This window comes from Oryzias latipes, chromosome 3 (genome assembly GCF_002234675.1).
Source record: "Oryzias latipes chromosome 3, ASM223467v1".
Taxonomy (NCBI): Eukaryota; Metazoa; Chordata; class Actinopteri; order Beloniformes; family Adrianichthyidae; genus Oryzias; species Oryzias latipes.
Genome location: NC_019861.2, coordinates 19,913,016 through 19,936,184, shown reverse-complemented (window position 1 = coordinate 19,936,184; position 23,169 = coordinate 19,913,016). Strand labels below are relative to the sequence as shown.

At 38.0% G+C, this 23,169-nt stretch overlaps 1 protein-coding gene across 5 annotated transcripts in view; it reads left to right on the top strand.

Moving 5' to 3' along the window:
* Positions 1–23,169, top strand: part of sbf2 (SET binding factor 2) — an 89,020-nt gene that overhangs the window by 31,747 nt on the left and 34,104 nt on the right. For all 5 annotated transcript variants that reach the window (XM_023953461.1, XM_023953462.1, XM_023953459.1 and 2 more), the window contains exons 3-16: positions 5,590–5,727; positions 8,978–9,112; positions 9,491–9,601; positions 11,171–11,276; positions 15,894–16,026; positions 16,829–16,937; positions 17,570–17,683; positions 17,941–18,018; positions 18,279–18,392; positions 19,159–19,287; positions 19,782–19,880; positions 20,021–20,225; positions 20,372–20,481; positions 20,876–21,025. In XM_023953461.1, the coding sequence (XP_023809229.1) occupies positions 5,590–5,727; positions 8,978–9,112; positions 9,491–9,601; positions 11,171–11,276; positions 15,894–16,026; positions 16,829–16,937; positions 17,570–17,683; positions 17,941–18,018; positions 18,279–18,392; positions 19,159–19,287; positions 19,782–19,880; positions 20,021–20,225; positions 20,372–20,481; positions 20,876–21,025 (1,731 nt within the window). The remainder of the gene's footprint in view (positions 1–5,589; positions 5,728–8,977; positions 9,113–9,490; positions 9,602–11,170; positions 11,277–15,893; positions 16,027–16,828; positions 16,938–17,569; positions 17,684–17,940; positions 18,019–18,278; positions 18,393–19,158; positions 19,288–19,781; positions 19,881–20,020; positions 20,226–20,371; positions 20,482–20,875; positions 21,026–23,169) is intronic.

The window sequence follows — 23,169 nt, the reverse complement described above, 5'->3', positions numbered from 1 at the left end:
TTCCAATGTTGTGTTACGTCATAGTCCTTAGCTCTACATACAGCCTCTGTCTGTACTTGACTATAATTTTATCAAGGTTTGGAAGTCTGCCTATTTTATTTTCATTTTGAAAGCATGTCATGTTCGAAGCTTGCTTTTCATTATGTCTTTCCCATGACTTAATGTATATTTCAGTGAGACCAGTGAAAAGGAAAATCTGATTTCCTCTTAGTTTATTTATTTGTTCAGAAGATTGTTTCATTTATTTCATATTTTGTTATTATCAGATATAAGGAGATAGAAATCCTGTAAGAATGCGGGTGCCTGTGGTCACTTGGCTTTTGAATTTATGAGACTGAGCTCATGGGGAACCGTTGAGAGGTTTTATGATCCCTCTAAATCACTTAGTACTTCCCCAAACACTCTACTCTTACATGTTGTGGTGATAACAAAAAAACAATGTAAAACAATCCTAAGAACTTCTAGGAAAATAAAACCTTAGTTTGACTTTAAGGACACTGGAAACTATTGTCTCTTTCCATTTATAGAGGAGGTTACTCCGGCTTTAGCCAGATTGCTCCAGTCTGAACAGGTATTCATGTCTTGTCATGGTTTAAGAATGTGGGCTGCTCCTCTTGTGCATTTCTTTCCTTTTTTTTTTTTTTTTAATTGGTTCTGATTCTTGTGGTGCTCCGTGAGTCAGCGCGTGTATCTGGTGTCACTGGTAAATAGGGGGTCAGTCATGCTGGGCTGCATCACATGAGGCAGTGCCGAAGGCTTAGCCAGAGGGCACGAGTTCAGTCTGCTTTGACATCCCTACAAGTGTCCGAGAGTTTCTTTGTCATTTGACTAATGTCTAATTTAGGAGCAGGAGATGCCCTTTATCTGTGAGCGCGTATGTGTGCTGTCCAAAGGGGTAGGTTTCCTACGTGTTAACCTTTGCATCCATTACACTGCTGGGGATGTCTGTGTCATGCTATATGCAAAGATAAAACAGCCTGCATGGGGTACTGTCCCTGTCATTCTTTTTGTTCCATCAACTTTTACATTAAGATAATTATTATATGTATAAAAAATGAAAGCACAGCAGTCCCATGTAGATTGGCAAGTAAAGGGAGAACACGAGCAGCACACACTGTCAGGTTATCAACACACTGATGTAGATTCAAACAGTTTATTCACAAGCAAACAAAAAGGCCATATGTGAACACTTTAGCAGGATGCGTGCTCACTTGTCGGAGATACAAAATGCTGACAATAATAAAAAACAGATATGATTGGGTGTTTAAAGCCTCACTTAGGAGCCACATGCTTTTTATAAAAATACAAACAGGGAATCAGTGTTTTAACGGTGTCTCTTACTCATTTAAACAAAATAACCCATTTGTAAACCTTTTATTGGACCCAGCTTAACTTTCCCTAAGAAAAAAACCTGCATTCAATTTATTTGTACAAAAAGCCATAGGTTTTGTCTAAACTTTTATAGGCCTGTTGATGTTTTGTAATTCAAAAAAAAAAAAAAAAACACTTTTCAAGCGTTTTCTCCTTTTTTGAAGCTTTCAGGTTTATAAAATTTAATTTTCATCCCATCCAATCTCCATAATCGATTGCTGTCTCCCTTAACTGTTAGTCCCTCTATCACATATCCATCCATGCAGTCCTATACAGAAACAGAGGTACAACATACACAACACGTAGACACACTCCCACGCACACACATGCACAGGATGTTACGTCTACTGCCATCGTCTGAAGCTCTCCTAAATGTGTTTATCCTTTTTATCACAATGAATGGCATAGTTGGAATAGTTTAGGACGGCCTCACAGTGGTGCGCACTTGTCCTTGGATCCTGTCTAGTCAGTTGTGTGCATGCAGAAGTGCACACGCTTCACAACAATGCAGGTTTAGCAGATTTCCTGTGGACTATTGTATTTACTGCAAGATGGTGGCATCCTATTTTCCAAACCTCCAGGCCCAACAAGCCAAAGCCCTCCCCTAGCCACTCTTCTCCATCTCCCCATGCTTCCTCTTGAAATCTCTCATATCCTGCTATCTTCATCCTTTCAACCTCTCTCCACTAAGCTGTTTTCATTGACTTTCAGCCAATTTACGCATGGTCCTGCCCATGCAATTACTGGTCAGACCATCTGTTTATGCCCTTTTCACCCCCCATTAGGTTGGTTTGTTTTCCTTTTCATATTTTTAACTTGTAAACCATTTTCATAGACAATTGTGCTAAAGCAACAAAATAGACGCAAACACATACATATGGCTTTCTTTAGACATTTTATTTGTCTGATGTGTTATAGTTTAAGAGAAGAAAATATTTGCCATAGATTGGCTTCACATTGCACTTTTCAGAATATTACAGAACCAAAGGAACTAGTTATAAGCTGCTGGTTGGTGGTGGTGTTGCACAAACTAAGCTAGGAAAAAGAAACTAAAGTATAAGAAAGAAAAAATCTCAGCTGGTTTAGAAGGGTTAAGTGGCTTTGACCTGTTGTACCTCCTCTCTCACTTCTCTACGTCTGTCGACAAGACGTTTTCCAACTTTTCTTCAATGCAACTTTAAAGACACACTCCAATTAAAATGGCATTTTTTGTGTTTTTAACATGTACTTGTAAAATTTTCGACATGACAGAATGCGTGTATTAAATAATTTAAGGTTAAAACTGCGTTTCTGAGTATTTCTTTATTCAAATCGCAATAGATCAGGAGCAGATAAAAACCCACAATTTGAAAAAGCTCTCAGTTGTGACGCAACAACTGAAATGGTCAGCGGGTCTCCCTTGGGGGGTCCTGGCTCGTACCTGGGGTTGGGGCGGGGGGATGCCCAGAACTTCCTGGGTGGTGATGGGGTGCTCGTCTGGGGCTGTGGGCGCCCTTCTCGGGTGGGGCCCTGGGTTGGGCTCTCCCGGCGCGGCGGGGGGGCTGCTCTCCTGGTTGGGCTGGGGTGGCGCTCTCTTTTCCCCGATGCCTCCCTTCTCTCTGGCTCTGGGGGCCTTGCGGCGGTCCTGCTGGCCCTGGCCTGGGTGGCGGATTTGGTCGCCCGGGGGCGGTTGTTCCCTGCCTGCTGCCATGTGGCGTTGGGGGGTTCCGGCTGCCGCTGCTGCTGCGGCAGGGGTCTTGGTGTGGGGATGGCTGGGCAATCTCCTTCCTTTTTTTCACTTTCCAACGTCCATTTTAGAAGAACATAAACACTCACCTGAGCACAGGTGTTAGCTCACCTTTGCACTAATAGTTTGCATGGTTGAATGAATGAAATATTTCACACTAGTCGTTTTAAAGGCACAAGTATGCGTGTGTGATCACTATCTGTTTTGTGTACATGTTGACATGTTCATGTTGACATGTGCACTTTTTTGCAGCCAGCAGGTGTGTTGAGAACATTTGAGTGTGTGTGTGGACAGGCCCCGCCCTTTTTGTACTACATTTGAACCGTACCGGAATGATAAACAACCAGTAAACTTGCTGCTCTATGCTGCTTCATGGTCTTATCCCCCCCTCCTATTATCACCCCCCCCCCCTCTCTCTCTAACATCCCTCTCTCTTCTTCCCTCCTTTCCTTTTCCGTCCGGTCCAACACCAAAGATTTTCAAACATGATTGAAATTAATAAAGTTTGGCCCCAATTACAAAAGGGGTCTATTCAGACATACCTTTGGTTTGTCTGAAGATTAATAACCCTAAAAAAAACAAAAAAAAAACTGAAATGGTCAGGGTAAAGTCTCCCTGCTCTATTCTGACATGATCTACTTGATTGTCCCCATCTAAACTGGGATCTGGCTCAAAACTGTACAACTGGATGGCTCCAATATTGCTTGCTGTTTTTGTTGCTCTACTAATGGGGTTCCATTCAATTTAATTTTATATATATAGCCCAATATTACAACAATAGTCGTCTCACTGTGCTTCATACGGCTAATTGTATAAGAACATAAAATCTGTCATAAAATACAATTGGTAATTGCTAAATTAAACTAAACAGACTAAGCTAAACTGAGCATTCCTGCCCGTAGACCCTCCTTCTTGGTGAGAAAGAGGTTGTGAGAGGCTGTAAGCTAGTGGTAGAGGGTGTAAACAAAGAGATGATGGGATATCAGTGGAGGGTTACTTCCGGGCCAACGGTCCCGCCCACAACTCAGATGAAAATTTATGATGAACTCATGCTGCTTTGCAGAAAATATGTCTTAAAAAACGACACAGGCCTTTTTATTTTGGCAAAAAAACTGCATAATTACCAAACCAATTGGAAGGATTTTACAATGGATAAAAATATAGCTGGAGTGGGACTTTAACCAGATTTATGTTTGTTGGTTTTATTACTGGAAAGTTCAGATGCTTTCTCTTATCACTTTCTCTTTGCTTTACTTGGTAATGCGTCTGCATTTCCGCTGTCAGGGAATTAGGCAAGTTTTTTATTACACGCAGAACTGATTTATGTATGTATTGATTTAAGCGAGACATAACTCAAAATGTTGTTTTGAAGCTTTAATCATTTCAAGGATGTTTTTTTGCTGTGCGAAACTGTTTGTTATTTGCTAAATTCTTTTTGTTTTTGTTTTGGTGCCTCGGATTTGCTGTGGATTTTTTTTTTTTGATGGGATGCCTGAATCTTCTGCGAAAGGCTTTTTCGAAAATGACACAATTTGTTCTACTGGGAAATTTGAGGGAAATTTTATTTACGCAGAAACAATTACCACACTCATTTTCAGACACTGACAACTCAGGTCTGTTATGAATCTTTAACTCTAACCAATTGGATATTTATAAATTACAAATAGAGGCCAGCCTTTTTCCACATGTTTTGCTTTCTTTATAAAAAATACCAATCAATTTGATTAATAAGGTTATATGAACATTTTTCAGTGATGGATCTAAGCATGGTACAGGAAATTGGTACACTTCTAATTGCATAGGTGCTTTTCACTGTCTGTTTTTGCCAATTTTAAAGACGGAATCTTAGTAAACTGATGATAAAACGATTTATTTATACAGCACTATTGTTATGCATATGATGCAATAAGTGTGTCACAGAAATATTAAGGGCACTGTTCAAAAGAAGAAAAAAAAATAGGAAAAGATTTATTTTAAAGAACCTTTAGTGGCTGCAGACTGGATTTTTAAAGGTATCCTATCTCACATGTTAATTTTTTCAAATGCTTTGTCACCCCTTGTTTTTTTTGCCAAATTTCTAGAGAAGTTTCAACTTATTTTTTTGATGATATTAAAATAGGTTTATTTTGCACAATAAAGTAAAAAAAGTAAAATGGAAAAGCCCATAATAACTGAAAAAGTCAGATTTTTTTATTATTTGTCTTTAAATTAATACTGCAGGAAACATGTAGTTTTGCATTAAAAGGAAAAACTTATTAAAAATATGTTGTACATATCTTGATAGAAGTTTCAATACTCTTTCCTTTCTGACTGAAGATGAGGGGGGAAAGATGAGTGTTGGCACTGGGAACAATGTTCTGATTCTTGGTGCCTGACTAAATACTCGATGTTGAATGTTTTACATGTATTTCAATTGTTTGCTGAACATTTTGTGTAAATGCTTATGATTTGCTGAGAAAATGATGAAAACGACTTCTTTTGTGTGTTTTCAGTTCTGTCAGCCTGGAGGTTGGAGGTTGTACAGGGAGAGGAAAGCTCCCACATTCTTCACCGTTGTGTTGACAGATATTGATTCGGACCGACACTACTGCTCCTGCCTCACTTTCTATGAGGCAGAAGTCAATCTTCAGGTAAGTTGACTTTTCTTTTTTCATAGCATCTCTATACTACTGTCAGTGCCATTTAACTATTTACAACCACATGTTACCATCACAGCATATATTCTTGATGTATTCTCTTTAACATCATTTATTTAGGTTATTGGTGCAGAAAACTACCGTCGTTTTTGTTTGTGTTCACTGCCCAAATGCGAGAAACTCCCTTAATCTTTTTTGGATGAAAATGTTTAAAAAAAAAAAAAGTCTAAACTGATTCTCTTAATCTCCTTCCCTGTTAAATATCCTTAGAACATCAAAGTAATTGTTTCATTGTGTTGGCCTTTGTTGAAGGCCTAAAAATGACTCTTGTCACTCTGCCTGCCATGACTTCATATTGATTCACATGCGAAACAGCCGTCCTCAATCACTTTCTTTTTCATACAGAATTAGTTTTTTACAGATATTTTTTTTCAGAGAGATTTGTGTTAGCTTGGAAATATGCTTGAGTCATTTTGGAAGTGTTTTATTTCAGCAAGAGTGTTAAGCAATGCATCCTTTTTTGCTTTTTGTTGCTGTTGCAGTGTTCTATTTCCATAAATGGGAAATTTGTTTTGATCTATTAAGAGGTATCAACAATGTAAGAATTATTTATTTTAACTTTTAAAGAAAAGCACATCAGAGCAGTATTATAATTCAAAATAAGTCAGAGGTTGTTTGTTGTTCTTGTGCATCTTTGCAAAGAGCCCCCAGGGACCTTTAATGTTTAGCTGAATAAACATGTTTAAGAGTCGATACCAAAACGTGATTAAGCATTGTTAGTTTTGTGCCACTTTTTCTTTTTTATTAAGTCTTTAAACAAATGTAAACTCCTATTTTAAACTGCTAGAGCTGTGAATAATTCAACAAACTATTTGACTGTATTTTTATGTGGTTTCATTCAAAATCTGATTTATTTTTTAATGTTTTCATTCAAAATCAGTTTTGTTTAGTTAAAAACAAATACTTCACAAAATGAATCATAAAACTGAACTAAGGGCAAACTTTTACTAATAGAAAAAATGTATATTTTTAAAGGTAACCGAAATTTGTTTATCTGTCAAAGAAAAAAATGAAATTACTTGAAATGAGAAATGATTACTTATATTGATGGATTGGTACTTCATATTAAGTTATCACGTTTTTTAAACACAGCCCTATGGTAAGTATAGAGTCCATAGAATAGAACTGGCAATGCCATCCATCCATCCATCCATCCATTTATCAATTTATGTTCTAAATTTATTTGATCCCTTTTGGGATCACATGGTTGCTGGAGCCTATCCCAGCCGCTGTTGGGCGATGTGTCACCAGTCCATCTCACCAAGGTGTGGCACTGGTATAGAAATAGATGTTTCCCTGTCCTCAATATTGTGTCTACCTTCCTTGTTTTTCACCAAGTTTCACTTTGTGCCGCCATTCACAGTGTAGTCTACAACGAGGGTATCCTGGAACAAAGTACAAACCGACTTTACCTTCCTCAGATAAACTGACAAACAGTTTGGACTTCAAAGGTCACATATTTAGAATGTTCAGTTAAGTCTGAGTTTTACTGCAAAAAACAACATTGTTTTGTGACTTTTGCCAGTCACCTTTAAGCAGTTAAGCTGCTCCTTATGTTGAAGCAACACCTGACATCCTTTTAGCGTCCACACAAAAGCAACTTTCTACCCAGACACGTGAACACCAGTGACGCATTTTAAAATCAGAATCTTTCAAACTTCGAGCAATCCTAGTTTATTTTATTTTAAACCTTTGACAGGCACATGCAAATCATTAGATCGGGCTATACTTGACCTCCTTCATAAATCTTCCTATCTCGAACAAACATACATTCCAATAGCCATTTTTTGGGAAGGCATTGAAGAGCCCCCTGAAACGTGACCGTGTTTTTTTGGCAACCTTTGCTTTCTAAGCTAATGTCTGTATCTGCTCACATGGGTCTCGGTGAGAGTCCAGACGGGCAGCAGAGGAATGTGTTTTGTTTAATAATTGTCAAATCCTAAGAAAAATGAAGAAACGAGACCAGCATCTGATTGGGTTATTCTGATCCTTAGCTTTTGGTCCTGATATACTTGAGCACTCTTGGCATGTTTTCACTGCTTGGGGAAATATATCAGATTGTAAAAAAAGGCTTTAGTTAGGAATGAGCACAAAGAGGATTTTTTAGTTTTGTGCCAGTTTTGTACAACAGCCAATGGATCCACAGAATAAACAATACGAAACAGGCTAAAAGTATAAATTATTGGTATTAAAAAATCTGACAAGCATTGTGATTTTACTTTATTTTTCCATTTTAAAACATAAAATACCCATGAGAGTGATATCTTAACTTTAAAAACATCTTCAACATGTTTATTTATTTATTTATTTATTTATTTATTTATTTATTTATTTTTTTACTTCTTGATTTTGCTTTTTGTGTGTTTGGTCGCTGATCAAGGACTAGTAAATCAATGGTTTTAATCTGTCATAAAACTATCAACCTCTTTTATGTTAACGCATTAAGGCCGGATTTAACAATCTGCTCAATCAAACGAATGTCATTTTGAAAATGTAATGTCAATTTCCTAACTCCATGAATGGATTTTCTTGAGAGTGGTGTCTTATTGCTTTTTCTGGCAATTTTCAGTTAGTTTTTGATGTAATTTTTATTAATGAATCTGTTTAATTTGAAACCCTAGTTATGAGAAATTAGTTTGTTTTTTTTAGCAAACTAAAATATGAATGTCAAAATAATTTATCTATAATAGAATCATAACTTGATAAAAAATAGAATCAATTCAGTGTTTTGATGGGGGTTCACAACCCTGTGAGTTATCTAATGTACCCTCGTTTTATGTTATCTCTGTTTGTTTTTTATTTTACTTCACAAAGGGTTTTTGGCTTTTGTTTGTATGGTAGTTATTCTGAATTTTAACATTACAACAGTTCTGTCCCACTTTAGCAAGTTTAGAGGAAAATAGAAATGTTTGTTCATCCACTTAAGTCTTTAAATATTTAAGTCTAATTTTAGACCTTTTTTTTAATCTGAATATTTTATGTTATATTAATGGTTGATTTTACCATGTCCCTTTTGCAGCAAGTATTTCATGTCCATTTAGGTTCACATTGTATTGACAGGTTGTTTGAAAGCTCAGAGCTGCTGAGTTGTTACTGAAATGCTTCACAGATGAGGTCAACGTTTATACCATGTGGTATTGTCCTGAACTCTTCAACTAAAACAGATTATTTTTTAATGTTTCAGGGTTCAAAGAACATAGAGGCTGATGGAGATGAAGATGAGGAGGCAGAGGAAGACAGCCTAATCCACCCAGCTCAAGTGTTTGCACCAAAAAGTCTCATTCTCGTGTCCCGGCTGGATTATCCTGAAATATTCCGGGTAATAAGACACTTGAAGATTGAATCTTGCTTGTTTTCTGTCTGTTCAGGAGGAATAACTAGATTCTTTTTTAATCAAATCCCACTTTTATCTTGTAATTCTGAAACATGAATAATGTGCTTTGTGCTGTCTGCATCACGGGTCAAGATGGATCAAGTGAAAGCATTCGTGTCATATGGGTGAATCAGACTGTTGTCTTTAGATTCAGGGAACGTTTAATTTAAAAAAAAAAATTTCATCACAGTTTGTGCAGGCACTGTGATGTTTGGCACTGGCTTATCTGCTGAACAAACCTTACCTAAATGTCAGTGTAGATATCAAAGTACTCGGATGAGTAAAGGAATGTAAGAATGGGAATTGTCTTTTCCTCTGTTACAGGGATGCTTGGGTCTGATCTACACTGTTTACATTGATTCCATGAGTTTCGCTTTAGAGGTTCTGGTGGCCAACCTCTTTACCTTCCAGGTCCCTGTTGCTGGAGGCTCTCAGGTACGTTTGACCTAAAGTGCAGCAAGCCCAACTCTCCAGGATCAACGTTTGCAGCAGTACCCAAAGAACTTAGAAAAGCCGCACGTGACGGTAAACCTCAGTGGTCAAGACGGCAAAATGTATTGTCCAAAATAGCTGGTTTGAAGCAGCACAACTGCCGTATATGTACTTAATTTGTGATCATTTTAAAGCAAAGCAGAGATCCGTCACTGCTTATTCAAACGAGAAGATGTTTTATTGTAGTGCTTTAGTGTCAGAACTTGATGACGTAGTGAAGGACTATTACAGATACGAACATCTTTGTTAAAAAAACAAACCGGTTAGAATGGAAAAGTACTGCCGGTAGTTATTTTTTCTGTTAAAACTGGCGTTGCGTAATCGTCACAGAGGTGATAAATCAATCATTTTACTTGTCCTATGTGTTCTACTTCCATCACCAGTTGTTTCAATTTCATTCCATTTAATTTGAAAATCATATTTTCAAATGATTTGGTAATTGTTTGCAAACATTGTCTTTTCTTTTTTAATGAAATTGATTGAAGATGATTTGGATTTTGTGCAATCGATTGTGACGGTTGAGCTGGTCTTACAGCTGCAGTCCTTTACGGCAGTGTTTTTCAACCTTTTTTGAGCCATGCCACACTTTAACCTTGACAAAAATTCTGCGGCACACCAGCATCCAAAAATGTAAAAAAAAAGTAGAGACTCACAGTCTGTATTGATCTACAGTCCCTCTACAATCTCACATGCATTTTTGTGATAATTATTGTGGCAGAAAAAGCTGAAAGCTGCAGCTGGTTTTTCTAAAAGATGTAATAAAAGTTAAGTTGGAAGATTTAAAAACTGTTTGATGTGTGTTCGTTGTGGTTTCAAGACGTTTAACAAGGACGGCTCATTGTGCGCTGAGACGCTGTCACTTTAACCCGATGCATCATGGGAGATGAAGTGCATTCAGCCGCCGAATGCAGAAAGACTGGCGTCTCTGAGCTTCATTGTTTGTTCACTTTTTTCACGGTCTGACACCGGATCCTGCAGAAAGCTACACCTCTAAAGACGAGCTTAAGCTGGTATTTTTGCTGAAACTGAGCGACTTTATGAGCAGAATCAGAACAAGGAAGTGAAGACTTTAACCACTTCTGATTGGTCAGACTGATGACGTGTGTTTAAGCCTTCAAGAATGATTGGTGGACACAGTTAAAGGGACGGGACTTTTCAGAAAACAGTTCATAGCTGCAGCTAAATCGCGGTACCCACATTCTTATCAAAATGTCTTTAATAGAATAAAAAAAACACGAAGTCTTTTATGATCTTTCATATTCCTAACTACTCAGTGTGGCCTGTTTAGATGAACACAGAAATGATATCCTGGAGATGGAAAATGTTTTTAGATCAGTTAATGAGGGCAATTTCCACTGGTTGAAAAACACTGCCCCACGGCGTGCTCTTTCCATCTACCGTGCACACATATATCTGAGTGGATGCTTTTCTCTGTCAAAATGTGATTGTTGTGGAAATATACCAGGACCACGTTGTGACCCCTTTTTTTTCTGCCTCTGTTGTTCTTTCCAGAAGCTTTTCAGCCTGGGAGCAGGAGATCGGCAGCTCATCCAAACACCTCTCAACAACAATTTGCCTGTTACACACAAAAGTGTCGCCATGCTTTTCCAGCAGTTGGGTGGGTTCAAACATGTTAAGAACTCTTAATCAGTAAATATGAGTCACAACATAACTAGTTTATGACTGTACCACTTTGGCTGTACTTTCTTACAACTGCATGTTTTGTTATTTTTGTCTAAATGAACAGTAACAATAGTTACTTATACAATATTTTTACCTTTATGAAACATTCTTTCTCAATTACGTTCCTTAAATGATAAATAACGCCATTGCTTTACACATTTGCAAGAAAAGAACTTGATGAGGAGAGACCTTAAGATTAACAAGACTGCAAAAGATCATTTTTTAATAACTTAAAGCTAAATTATTAGTAGATTACATGAAATCTACAGCATTTGAGGCACAATTGTGTTTTTTTCCACAAGGGATATCACTTTTTTTTGCTTAGACTAAAACAAATGAACAAGATTTGATACCGTTTTCTGGCTTTGTGTTTCCGTTTTTGCCTAATGTGTTGATAAGTAGGAACCAAATGATTTGTGCTGGCGACACTCACTGTAAAGGAGATGACTGATTCACTCTGACTCGCACACGGATTAGTTCAGATGTTTTACAGGACTTTTTCTTCCACTCACAGCGTGCTTCTAGAAAAAGTGCTATTGCTCATTACTCTGTCTTTATTGTAAATTGATGGCAGTTTTATTCTTTAAAGCATGCTTGAAATAGCTGAAATTTAAGTAAACTATGATTAACCTGATTTTGTAATCAGAAAGGACAAAAAAAACTGGCCCATTCTTAACCTTTTTGGATAAGAATAATGAACTTTAAATCAACATGGTCGCTGTTTTCTGTTTACCATCCACTTATCATTGAAACAAAATAGAGAACATGCACAGTGGGGCACTTATGCAACACGTCTGATTGGGGTGACGTGGAGGTGAAGCATTTGTAACCAATCTGAACATACATGGTACTGTTGACAGAATATTCATCATTCCATAGCAAACAGTATGCAGCTCTTTTTGTTCATCCAGCTGCAAATGTCTAACAGTATATAGTATAGTAGTGTATTGGATGGATGGATGGAATTTATTCCAGACTCATGGTCCAATCAGTAAAAAGGAGTACACAGACCCACGTCTACAATAAAGGTGTTGCTGTTCATCACATTATTTTCACCTAGTGAAAATTCAGACTTTTTAAGGAGTTTTGCATACAGATGAGAGAAAACGTTTCTGTCTTTGCTGCATCTTTCCTGAAAACTTCTGATTAAGTTAGGATTTTCCCCCTCTTAGATTATAAAAAAAATTAACTCAAGTTAAAAAAAATCTTTTTTGGTTGTTTTTAACTCTTTGTTTAAACTAACAATCAATTAAAGTTGCTTGTTATTTGAGAATATCCCTTCTTTTTTGACAATTACCTGGTTGAGTTCAAGCAACAATATAGTTGTAGACACTAATCTGTGGTCGTAGATTAATCAACCTCGTGAAACATTTCTCTTCAGGCACTTATTATATGTATTTGAATTGAATTTTAACTTTTGGTTTTGGGAACATTTGAATGATCATAAACAACAATCAGTAACATGTTTAGTAATTTTCTTAAAGAAGCAGATTTTACCGGAGATTTCCATTCTCTGGTGTTCAAAGCCTTGACTAACCTAATGTAAAAATAATTTTTTAATCTGAAAAGATTCATTGCTAAACATACTTCTATTGTACATATTAGGGTAGTTGCATGTTTTTTTATCACCTTACACTGAGAAGTGGGAGTTACAATTACTAGATTTCATGCTGATGCAGAAAAAAGCCTGTCGGCCAAAAGGCCACATGTCAGGATTGAGAACTGTGATTTTACTTTATTAGGTCATCTTCATGCCCATATAAGGAAGGCAGTCCAGACAAGCATGTCTGAATATTATTCTGTTTGCACAGGTCATAAAGTCATCAGAGAAGAATGCGAGTTAAACATGTCATGCTGCACAGGAAGTACCCCCCCCCCCCCCCCCCCCCCGAGAATTGACAAAACATCCCCGCTGTTGTTTGTTTATTGCCTTTGTTTCTTCTTTGGCTTGTCGTTGTCACTATTTTTGTTGTTCAGAAATGCGACGCTGCTTCCACACGATAAGCAGTTGCCTAACCCTGAGGTGTAATTGTAAAAATGGAGCTCGAATCATGTATTTCCTGGATAGAGACAGACGGCATCCTGATTCTAACATTTAGATCTTCTATGTCTAGTTTGACAGCCCTGTGTCACTTTCAAAAGGCACATTTTGTTAAATATTGGCTTTTTGTTTTCCACACAAGTGCTCAGTTTCGACAGGTGAATATCTAAAGCCAGCTGTGGCTTGAAGATGTCTTCCTCTTCTCTTATCACTTCAGCATGTGATGGATCGGTCTGTCATTTCCTTGATAGGAAACAATAACAGGAACAGTAAACTTAGAATTCATCCTGATTGTCACATTGGTATTTGAAATATTTTTTAAACTGCCTGAGTGTGTGACTTCCTCTGTTTTTCAGAGAATATTTACCAAAAGTTCTATTTTTTTACGGTTTTACATAAGACGTTTCCACACTTTGATGTGGGAAGTTTGTCTCTTTGAATGGAATAGCGTTTATTAATTTTTGTGCTTAATTCAAACTCATTTAAAGATTTAAAGAAAAGAGAAAGAGTTAAGATGTGTAGTGTAGTTAAGTAAATGTTCATTTTTATAAAATTCTGCATTATATTCTATTATCAGAAGTCAATTTGGATTTAAAGTTAAAATGTAGGGAACTTGGGTAACTTGCCCTGTAAGAATGAAAATGTTGCAACATTACTGCCCATCCCTTCCTGCAGTTATTCTCAGAAATATTATTTAAAAAGGAAAATGAGCAATATATAAATCGGTCTTCTCATATAAGAAATGCAGTTTTAGAAGGGGAAGCGGTCAGCTTTTTCTTAATCACCAGACTAGATTAACACGAACAATTGGGTAAATGGCAGAAAAAATGATGGTATAACAGAAAAATTAAAGGATAAAAGCTTTTGAATATTTCATATACAGTGGGGCAAAGAAGTAATTGGTCAGCCACCAATAGTGCAAGTTCTACCACTGAAAATTTCCATTATAGGTATACCGCAACTATGAGAGACAAAATGAGGGGGAAAAAGTCCAGAAAATCCCATTGTCTGATTTTTTAAAGAATTTATTTTAAAGTTATAATGGAAAATAAGTATTTGGTCAATAACAAAAGTTCAACTCAGTACTTTGTGATGTAACCTTTGTTGGCAATGACAGCAGTCAAACTATTTTTGTAAGTCTTCACAAGGTTTTCACAAACTGTTGCTGGTATTTGGCCCATTCGTCCATGCAGATCTCCTCTAGAGCAGTGATATTTCGGGGCTGTCGCTGGGCAACACAGACTTTCCACTCCCTCCAAAGGTTTTCTATGGGGTTGAGATTTGGAGACTGGCTAGGCCATTCCAGGATCCTGAAATGCTTCTTACGAAGCCACTCCTTTGTTACCCTAGGAGTGTGTTTGGGATCGCTGTCATGCTGAAAGACCCAACCACGTTTCAGGTTTCCCTCAAAATTTGACGATACATGGCCCCATTCATTCAGTCGTCCTGGTCCCTTTGATAAAAAGCAGTTCCAAAGCTGGATGTTCCCACCCCCATGCTTTACAGTAGGAATGGGGTTCTTTGGATGCAACCCAGAATTGTTTTTCCTCCAAGCACAATGAATAGAGTTCTTACCAAAAAGTTCTAGTGTGGTTTCCTCTGAACATAGGACATTCTCCCAATCCTCTTCTGGATCATCCAAATGTACTAAGAAAAGTACCCAAAAGGATCCATTATTCTGTTCAACTACTAGTAAACTTCAGATGGACCTGCACATGCACTGGCTTTAGCACACGTCTGGCACTGCAGGATTTGAGTCCTTGGCGGTGTAGTGTGTTAGTGATAGTAGCCTTTGTTACTTTGGTCCCAGCTCTTTGCAGGTCAGTCACTAGGTCCCCCCGTATGGTTGTGGGATTTTTTCTCACCGTTGTTGTGATCATTTTGACCCCATCGGGTGAGATTTTTGCAGGGAGTTCCAGATGGAGGGAGACTTTCAGTGATCTTGTATGTCTTCCATTTCCACAGTTGATTTCTTCACACTGAGCTGGTTACTTATTGCAGATTCAGTCTTCCCAGCCTAATGCACGACAACAGTTGAGTTTCTGGTGTCCTTGGACAGCTTTTTCGTCTCTGCCACATTAGTTTAATTTTCATTTTCTCAGCAAACTTAGCATTGAAAGTCACGTTCGGACCTCACCGAACACATGAGCACATCAAACATTGTCCTTTGCTTTCACAGTTTAACTTGTGCTTGAACCACCTTCATTTCTGTTTAGTTTTTTTTTTGTCAAAACCCCAAATTAGCATCCTGTCTTTTAATGTAACGAACATTTTGTATTGCCATTGTTTTTTAATGCTTCTTTCTTCTGTCTTCAGTTAACAAAAAAGACACACATAAATCTAGCTTCTATGGATATGCACAAAGCCTCAAAAATGAGAGATGTTTATTCCTAATCGCTGTTTGAAACTCCCCAAATAACCATGATGAATGATCTGGAACGGTGTGAGTGTCATGCTTTAGCAAGTACCTCATAAATTGAACTGTTTTTTTTCTGTTTCCTTTTATTTCAGGAATCCAAAATGTTCTCAGTCTTTTTTGTGCAGTTCTGACCGAGCACAAGGTTTTGTTCCACTCCAGCAGCTACCAGAGGCTTGGGGAGGCGTGCCGCGCCCTCGAAGCACTTATGTTTCCTCTTAAGTACAGGTGAGCGTGCTTGACCCTGCAGATCGGGCAGATTCTCATGTGATTTTCCACTTACAGTTGACTGTTATGACTTTCACGTCGAGTGGCCTGACTGATAATTAACTCGACTGGTTGCTTTATTCTCTTCTTAAACGGTCGTCTCAACTGCATGGACTTACCCTTCAAGACAAAGCAAAGCCCTTTTTCATTAGTTGTTCATTTTGTAATAAAAATGTGTTGTTGGACTGTTTGTTTTTGAAGAAATCCACATGACTGTCCCACCTTCCTTTTTAATGACTGATATGAGTGGAGGCAGTGAAGGGATTTCAGAAAATGTTTCAGATGATTTAACATTTTCACAGATTACCAGTGTCAAGACATTATTCAGTAGGAAATGTCAAGAGATGCATTAAAAGCAGGTTAAAGATCAGCACAAGTGCCTAGAAACTATGTTTTATTTTCTCACCCTTTCTGAAACTTTTGAAGCTCTTGCTTTAGTGTTTTTTACATTTTACTTTTCCTTTTTGCCACAACGTTCTGTGACATAGATGATATCTGAACTCCTAATGATACAGAATGTTTGGATAAATGGAGGAAACAAAAAACGCATAAAAAGAAAAAAATAAGAGCTCAGAAAATGAAATCACTACAACTTAAAATAACCTGCTACTCAATGACTGCTATTTCTAGGTAAAATGATATTTATCCAGACTACTTGAAAGATCTAAATGATTTACTACATACTTACTGTTTTCATTTATTTTCAGTCTAGTAAATATTTGGACTTGCTGTTTTTCATGTTAATGTCTTCTTATGTGTTTAGTTACCCTTATATTCCAATTCTACCTTCACGCCTGCTGGAGGTGCTAAGCTCGCCCACCCCCTTCGTCATTGGAGTGCACTCAATGTTTCAAAATGAAATCCAGGATCTGGTAAGTGCAGTGAATCAAATCAAAGGCACACTTTATTTTTACCAAACAGTTTGGTCTCATCAATGTTACTTGAGAAGCACCCTTTAAAGATCCACTCCAATAAAAAAAATGTTTTTTGTGTTTTTAACATGTTCTTGTGGTGTTTTGTTTTTTTTATGATGGAGAAGATATATTAAGACAATAAAGCTCAAATGTGCTTTTCTGAGTATTTCTTGGTTCAAATCATAATGAATCAGGACCAGATGTTAAAATGACATTTAAAAAAAGAGCTTATTTGTGACGTAGAAAGTATGATGGGCAGGCCACAAGCTCACTGCTCCAAGCTCCCTGCAATGAGGGGGGGGGGGCTCAGTGCCAACAGTCCCAACAGTCCCACCCACGACTCTGAGGTCATTTCCTAATGAACTACTGCTGCTCTGCAGAAATGATGTCCAAAAAATGTCTGTTTTGCATGATCATAATTACACACAAAACACTGGGAACGCTTTACAATGGATCGAAAGATGATTGGAGTGGGTCTTTAACACAGTTGTGATTCACTGAGGCTCTTTATTTTACAGTATTTTTGCAGACATGACATGAGATGTCAAACCAATTACCTGAATAACGGTTGCTTTTTGTGTTTTCATCAGTTGGATGTTATTATTGCTGACTTGGATGGAGGAACGATAAAGATTCCTGAGTGTATTCACTTGTCCCTGCTCCCAGAACCTCTGTTGCATCAAACGCAGACCTCTCTGTCACTAGTAAGAGCAATGCTGTTCAAATTGCATATATTAAAAGCAGAATTAGGTCATGTAGATCATATTTTCGTAGAGCTAATCACATTTGAAATAAATAAACCTCTAATTCAGTATTACCAGATAACATTTTACAACTATAAATCTATTTCTGTCTGTTTGATAATTCTATATCTGGTGCACATTTTTGTTTAAATGAAAGCTTGTTGTGTTTTTGTCAAAATTCCTTAAAGTCTTATTAAGATTAATTAACTTTTGCTCAGGTTCTGCACCCTGATTTGGAAATAGCAGACAATGCGTTTCCTCCCCCTCGCACTGCGCCCTCCAATCTTAAACTGTTGGTAAGTGACCATCCGTTCATCTGTCCTTCATCTTTGTGATGCGTCATCTAAAGGAGGGATATCCTCCTCTTCCCAAAAAAGAAAAATCCTTTATCAGGGAAAAGGTCAGCATTGGAGTAAGGGGTCTAACTGACCGTAAGCCATTACCCTAATGACAGATAACACGTTTGTTGCATAATTAGCTTATCGAACTGCATTTGTGGCATAACTGCTTTATGAGTAATGTGCGTGTGTGTGTTTGTTTTGTGTGTTCATGCCAGGACAAGGAGGTAAGGGCCGTCTTTCTCAGGCTGTTTGCACAACTCTTCCAGGGCTACAGGTCTTGCCTGCAGCTCATCCGTATCCACTCTGAACCTGTTATTCACTTTCACAAGGTAAGAAAATGACACGGTGGAACTCCCAGGCCTAAACTTTACCCGAGCTCTAATTTTCTAATAACGGGCCCAAAGATTAAAGTCTTTAAGAAATCTGTCCTCGCCTAACCTATTTTTCCTTTAATCGAACAAGAATGTTTCAGCCCACTCTGTGGGTAGAATTACACATAAAGACCTGATAGATAAGCTTGTCAGGAGTGTATATTGTTTGTGTGTCCGTGTGTGAGTTTGGATATTGTTTCAAATGTGTCAAAGGTTTTGCGACTCTTTGTTGATGCTGCTCTTTTGTTTATGCAAGTTTCACATGAAGACCTCCTAACCTTGGGCAAAGGCCGGCATTGTGCCATGTGAAACTTGTTAGGCTTTTTTCCTTTTTCTTTTTTTGTTTTTGTTCAGTGGTTTCTGTTTGTTCCTGACGTCTCCGTGGTAACCCATCAGCACATTCCCCTCAAAGTTACCCCACATGGATCATATTAGAAACAAAAACGTTGTTTATTTGTCTGGAATCACCGAGAAGGAAACTTTTGAGTGAAATGTGTTTAATCTATTCCACCCACAAGCAAAAATAATTAGCAAGTAAATTGAATTTATTTACATTCTGTTATTTATAGCTCCAGGTTTTTTTTCTATTTACAGGGGAATCTTTGTGTTTTCCTTCATCTTTTAATTTGTCATTATATAGGTTGCTGTGATTATTGCCCTGGATTTTAGTCTTCAGTAACTCTATATGAAGCCATCTAACTGCTATAATTATGACATTTTCCAGACTGCCTTCTTGGGTCAGCGTGGCCTCATCGAAAATGATTTCCTGACCAAGGTTTTGGATGGCATGGCCTTCGCTGGCTTCGTCTCAGAGAGAGGTCCACCATACAGAGCCTGTGATCTGTTTGATGGGGTAGTGTAATCCTTCTTTTTTTACCTTTGGGTTTAATGTAGATGAGAAAATTATATTTTACTATTTAGTAAGTCACAAAAAGCTGTCTTTGATGTGTAGAAATGCATGTTCTGGGTTAAGAGAGACCTCGATAGTATTTTATAACAAGATGCAAAAGTCTGTCCAGATTTAGTCAAATGTTCTCTCAAAATGACTTGATCCATGTAAAGTCTACACTGAAATGAACAGTTATAGAGGACTTTTCAAACTTTGCTGTCAGTTCTTGAAAATCTCCTCCCAAAAAAATCCAAACCCCTTAAAGAAAAAGATGCAACTGATTTCGATGTGTGTGGCAGTTTCAAAGTCCTGCAGCACTTTAATATCTGTACGTGTGACATCCTGGCAAAGAAATCAGAAGAAACATGTCGTGGTGTTCTTAAAAAATGTGTAAATCTAAAAAAAAAGTGCAAATAATAAATCAAACATGCCTTTTGTTTAAAATCTTGACTTTGTAGCTGGTGGCCTTAGACTTCAACAGCTTTAAGGAAGAAGAAGTCAATCCTGCCAAGCTGCAGAAGCACATCAGGGAGCTCTCTGAGCAGATGTACAAAAATGTAAGGCTTCATGCAAGCACCTACTTTGTTTTCACATATTTGTTAGTTTTGCGTGGCCCGGGACATGTGTCCTCAATTTAGCATGCTCTATTGCAGAAGTGTATTCCATTCATAAATCTCTTCTGGTGTGTTGGCGGTAGGAGAACCCAAACCCCCACATGGCATTCCAGAAAGTGCCTTGGCCGTCTGAAGGATCCCACCTGCGTGTCCACCAGGTACCTTTTCCCCTGCTGGATGAGGAGAAGGTGGAGAGTATGCTGCTGGAGGGCATAGCCAAACTCAGCGGCACGCCTCCCTGCACCCGAACTGAGAAGAAATGTGTCGTACCTGCCGGACCCGCTGTTGGTATGACCTACTTTAAACTAATAAATGTCCTGCATGTGAAACAATGTCAGCATTTACTGCTCTGTTTCCGTTCAAATCCTTCCTGTTTGTGCAGTATGTTGTTCTGACTGATGGGATTTTAATCGACATTCACTACTTTGTTCTAGTGTCCATTATGGGTAAGAGTGGCTCTGTGTTTAACAGCGCCCGAAGGCTAGAGGTGGTGAGGAACTGCATTTCCTTTATCTTTGATAACAAGACCCTGGAGACCGAAAAGGTGATGAACACTGTCTTTTACTCAATCATTAAGGTCATTTATTAACCTGATGCATCTCTGCACCACTGTATTAGAATAGTTTAAGAATCACATCATTGTTTTTAAGCCAGACTTCCCAAAGGAATGCTTGTTGTTCTGTCACAAACATTTACATTGAACAAAGCGTTTTCCCTCTCTTTCCCCCAGCTTCATATAACTGTCCTGTAATCCTGCAGTTCTGTAAATAATGGAAGTAGGCATGGCAGGAATCCTTCGAACCCATATAATGTCAATTCTTTTAATGCTGCATATTTTACAAATTGCACACTTTCTTAGTGAGTCTTTTACTTTATGTCCAGGTTAACCTTTTTATTTATTTATTTTTAAACCATCTTTGTTAACCATATGTCTGCAGACGTTGCCTGCTGCACTACGTGCACTGAAAGGTAAAGCAGCCTGCCAGTGTCTCACAGAGGAGCTGAGTCTTCACGTTCAGCAGAACCGCGCCATACTGGACCACCAGCAGTTTGACTACATCATTCGCATGATGAACTGTGCATTGCAGGTAGGAAATCGAATAAAGGAGCAAATGACTATTCTCAATGCTGTGGACACTTCTTATGGAAACTGATCAGAAATGTGTCTAAATGTGCAGACATGAGGATTTCTGTTTTTTTTTTTTACTTATTAAAATGTAACTACCCTTGCTTTTTCCCTGTAAGTTATTGACCGTGCACTAAAATTGTTTAATAAACTTAAAGAGGCAAGTTTAATGAGCTAGTCAATTGAGCATGAGGTTAAAGATCATAAACAGAATTTATGGGAGTGTCCAGTTCTGCAATTAAGTTCCTAACGGTGCAATAAGTACAGATGTTATAACCGTGGAGAAGGACAAACCTGATCCTTTGATAGTCAGGAGAAGTGGGAAATTAAAAGGAGTTTTAAAGTAAGATAGGCACAAAACCTGCTTACCCAAGAAAAAAATGGCTTCACATTGTGAAAGTTATGTTCCACCTTCACAAATTACGTATGACCTTAAGACAGGGGTGTCCAAATCCAGGCCTCAAGGGCCGGCAACCTGCTGGTTTTCCAGAAGCCCTCCATCATCTGCTGTTGATTACCTGGATCAGGTGTGTTTAGCCAATTAGGAGCTTAAACGGCAGGTTGATTGGAAAACATATACCGGTAGGACACCGGCCCTTGAGGCCTGGAATTGGACACCCCTGCCTTAAGACATCGTGCAGTTTTCCACTTCTAATCAAAAATCTTTCAAAAAAAAGCAATAAGTGAAGTTTTCAAATGGTCATATTTAACGTAAACCAATAGTTTTTCTCTTATTTTGGGGTATGCCCCACCACTGATGACCCTGCTGATTTATTGCCCTTTCAGGGTAAACCTTGGCGACTGCAGCAACGCCCCTGTGGCCTGTTTAGTCTTTCTCAGTCTAAGGTTTCAACTATCTTTTTTTTTTTTCTTTTCAAATGACCAATTACTTCTAATAAAACAGTTCCTGTACAGAATTGCATATCTGAGGCTTGCCACAGGTGCAAATCAATACTAACTTTACCTCTTCCTGTCAAGATCATAGGGACTCTTTCCTAAAGCGAATATACTAAAAGAGCGACTAAAACCACGTCAAGATAAATAAGTGAGTGTGTATTGTATATAGTTTGTCATCCTCATTGTCTTTGTTTAGAACACTCTGACAGCATGCTTTAAAATAGTCCTCTCACTTCTGTATTTTCCAATTGTGGGTTTCTTGGTGTCGCCATGCTTTAGCTGCTAGCCTAAGTCCGTTTCTAAGGTTTCTGCGTTGCTTATAAAAAGACAAAAGAGCGCTGCTCACACAAAGCTATCTGTTGTTTATTGGTGGTTTTTTATAGTTTACAACCCTGAATCATCTTATTCCAGGCATTTGGACCATTTTAAGCCGTCCTCACAGAGTATCGCTTTTACATTTAAGTTCCAGTCATGCTTTGTTTCCCCCATAAAATAAATGGAAACTCAGGACATTTTTGTAGTTTTCTGGACCAGAGATTTTTAAGGCCTTTAATGCGTCATTTGGGTCCCAATTATATGTGGGTACACAATAAAGTATTGTGTTTCTATGCATTTAGAGGTTTTACAGTTATGTTTTCTGTGCTTTGTCGTTGTTTATTCACAACAGGACAAAAACTGTGACCATTTCCTCAGCATATGTGTCCTTCAGGCATTGCCATGGCCATTCACCGTTTTGATCAAATTGTTCTTTTAGTTCTTAACATCAAATAGCAAAACTTTTTTTTCTGTTTGGGCAGGAAAAAAAAATATGGAGATTTTTTAACAATCAATGCAAACACATAAAGAACAGGAAAAACGAATAACTGAATTTAATGTTTAAGTTTGTTTCAGGGGGTTTTCTGCATTTTGCTTTGACAGCTCAGCATCCAAGCTGTCTGGAGGTTTTAGCTGATCTACTGAATAATAGTGGGAATGTATGTGAATGTTCCCCAAGCAGGTAATCTTGTCTCCTCACCCGTGGAGTGATGTGGACCTTTGGATTTACTATTAATGGCATCATTAAACCTTATGTCCTCATAAGTCTTGTAATGTTTTCCCTTACTCGGTTGAAATTGTGTAATGCACAGCATGCCACAATACGGCCACAGGCTAATGTTATCACAAATGAAAATTGTATTTGTTGTAAATGTACATTCTTGGGTTCACAGC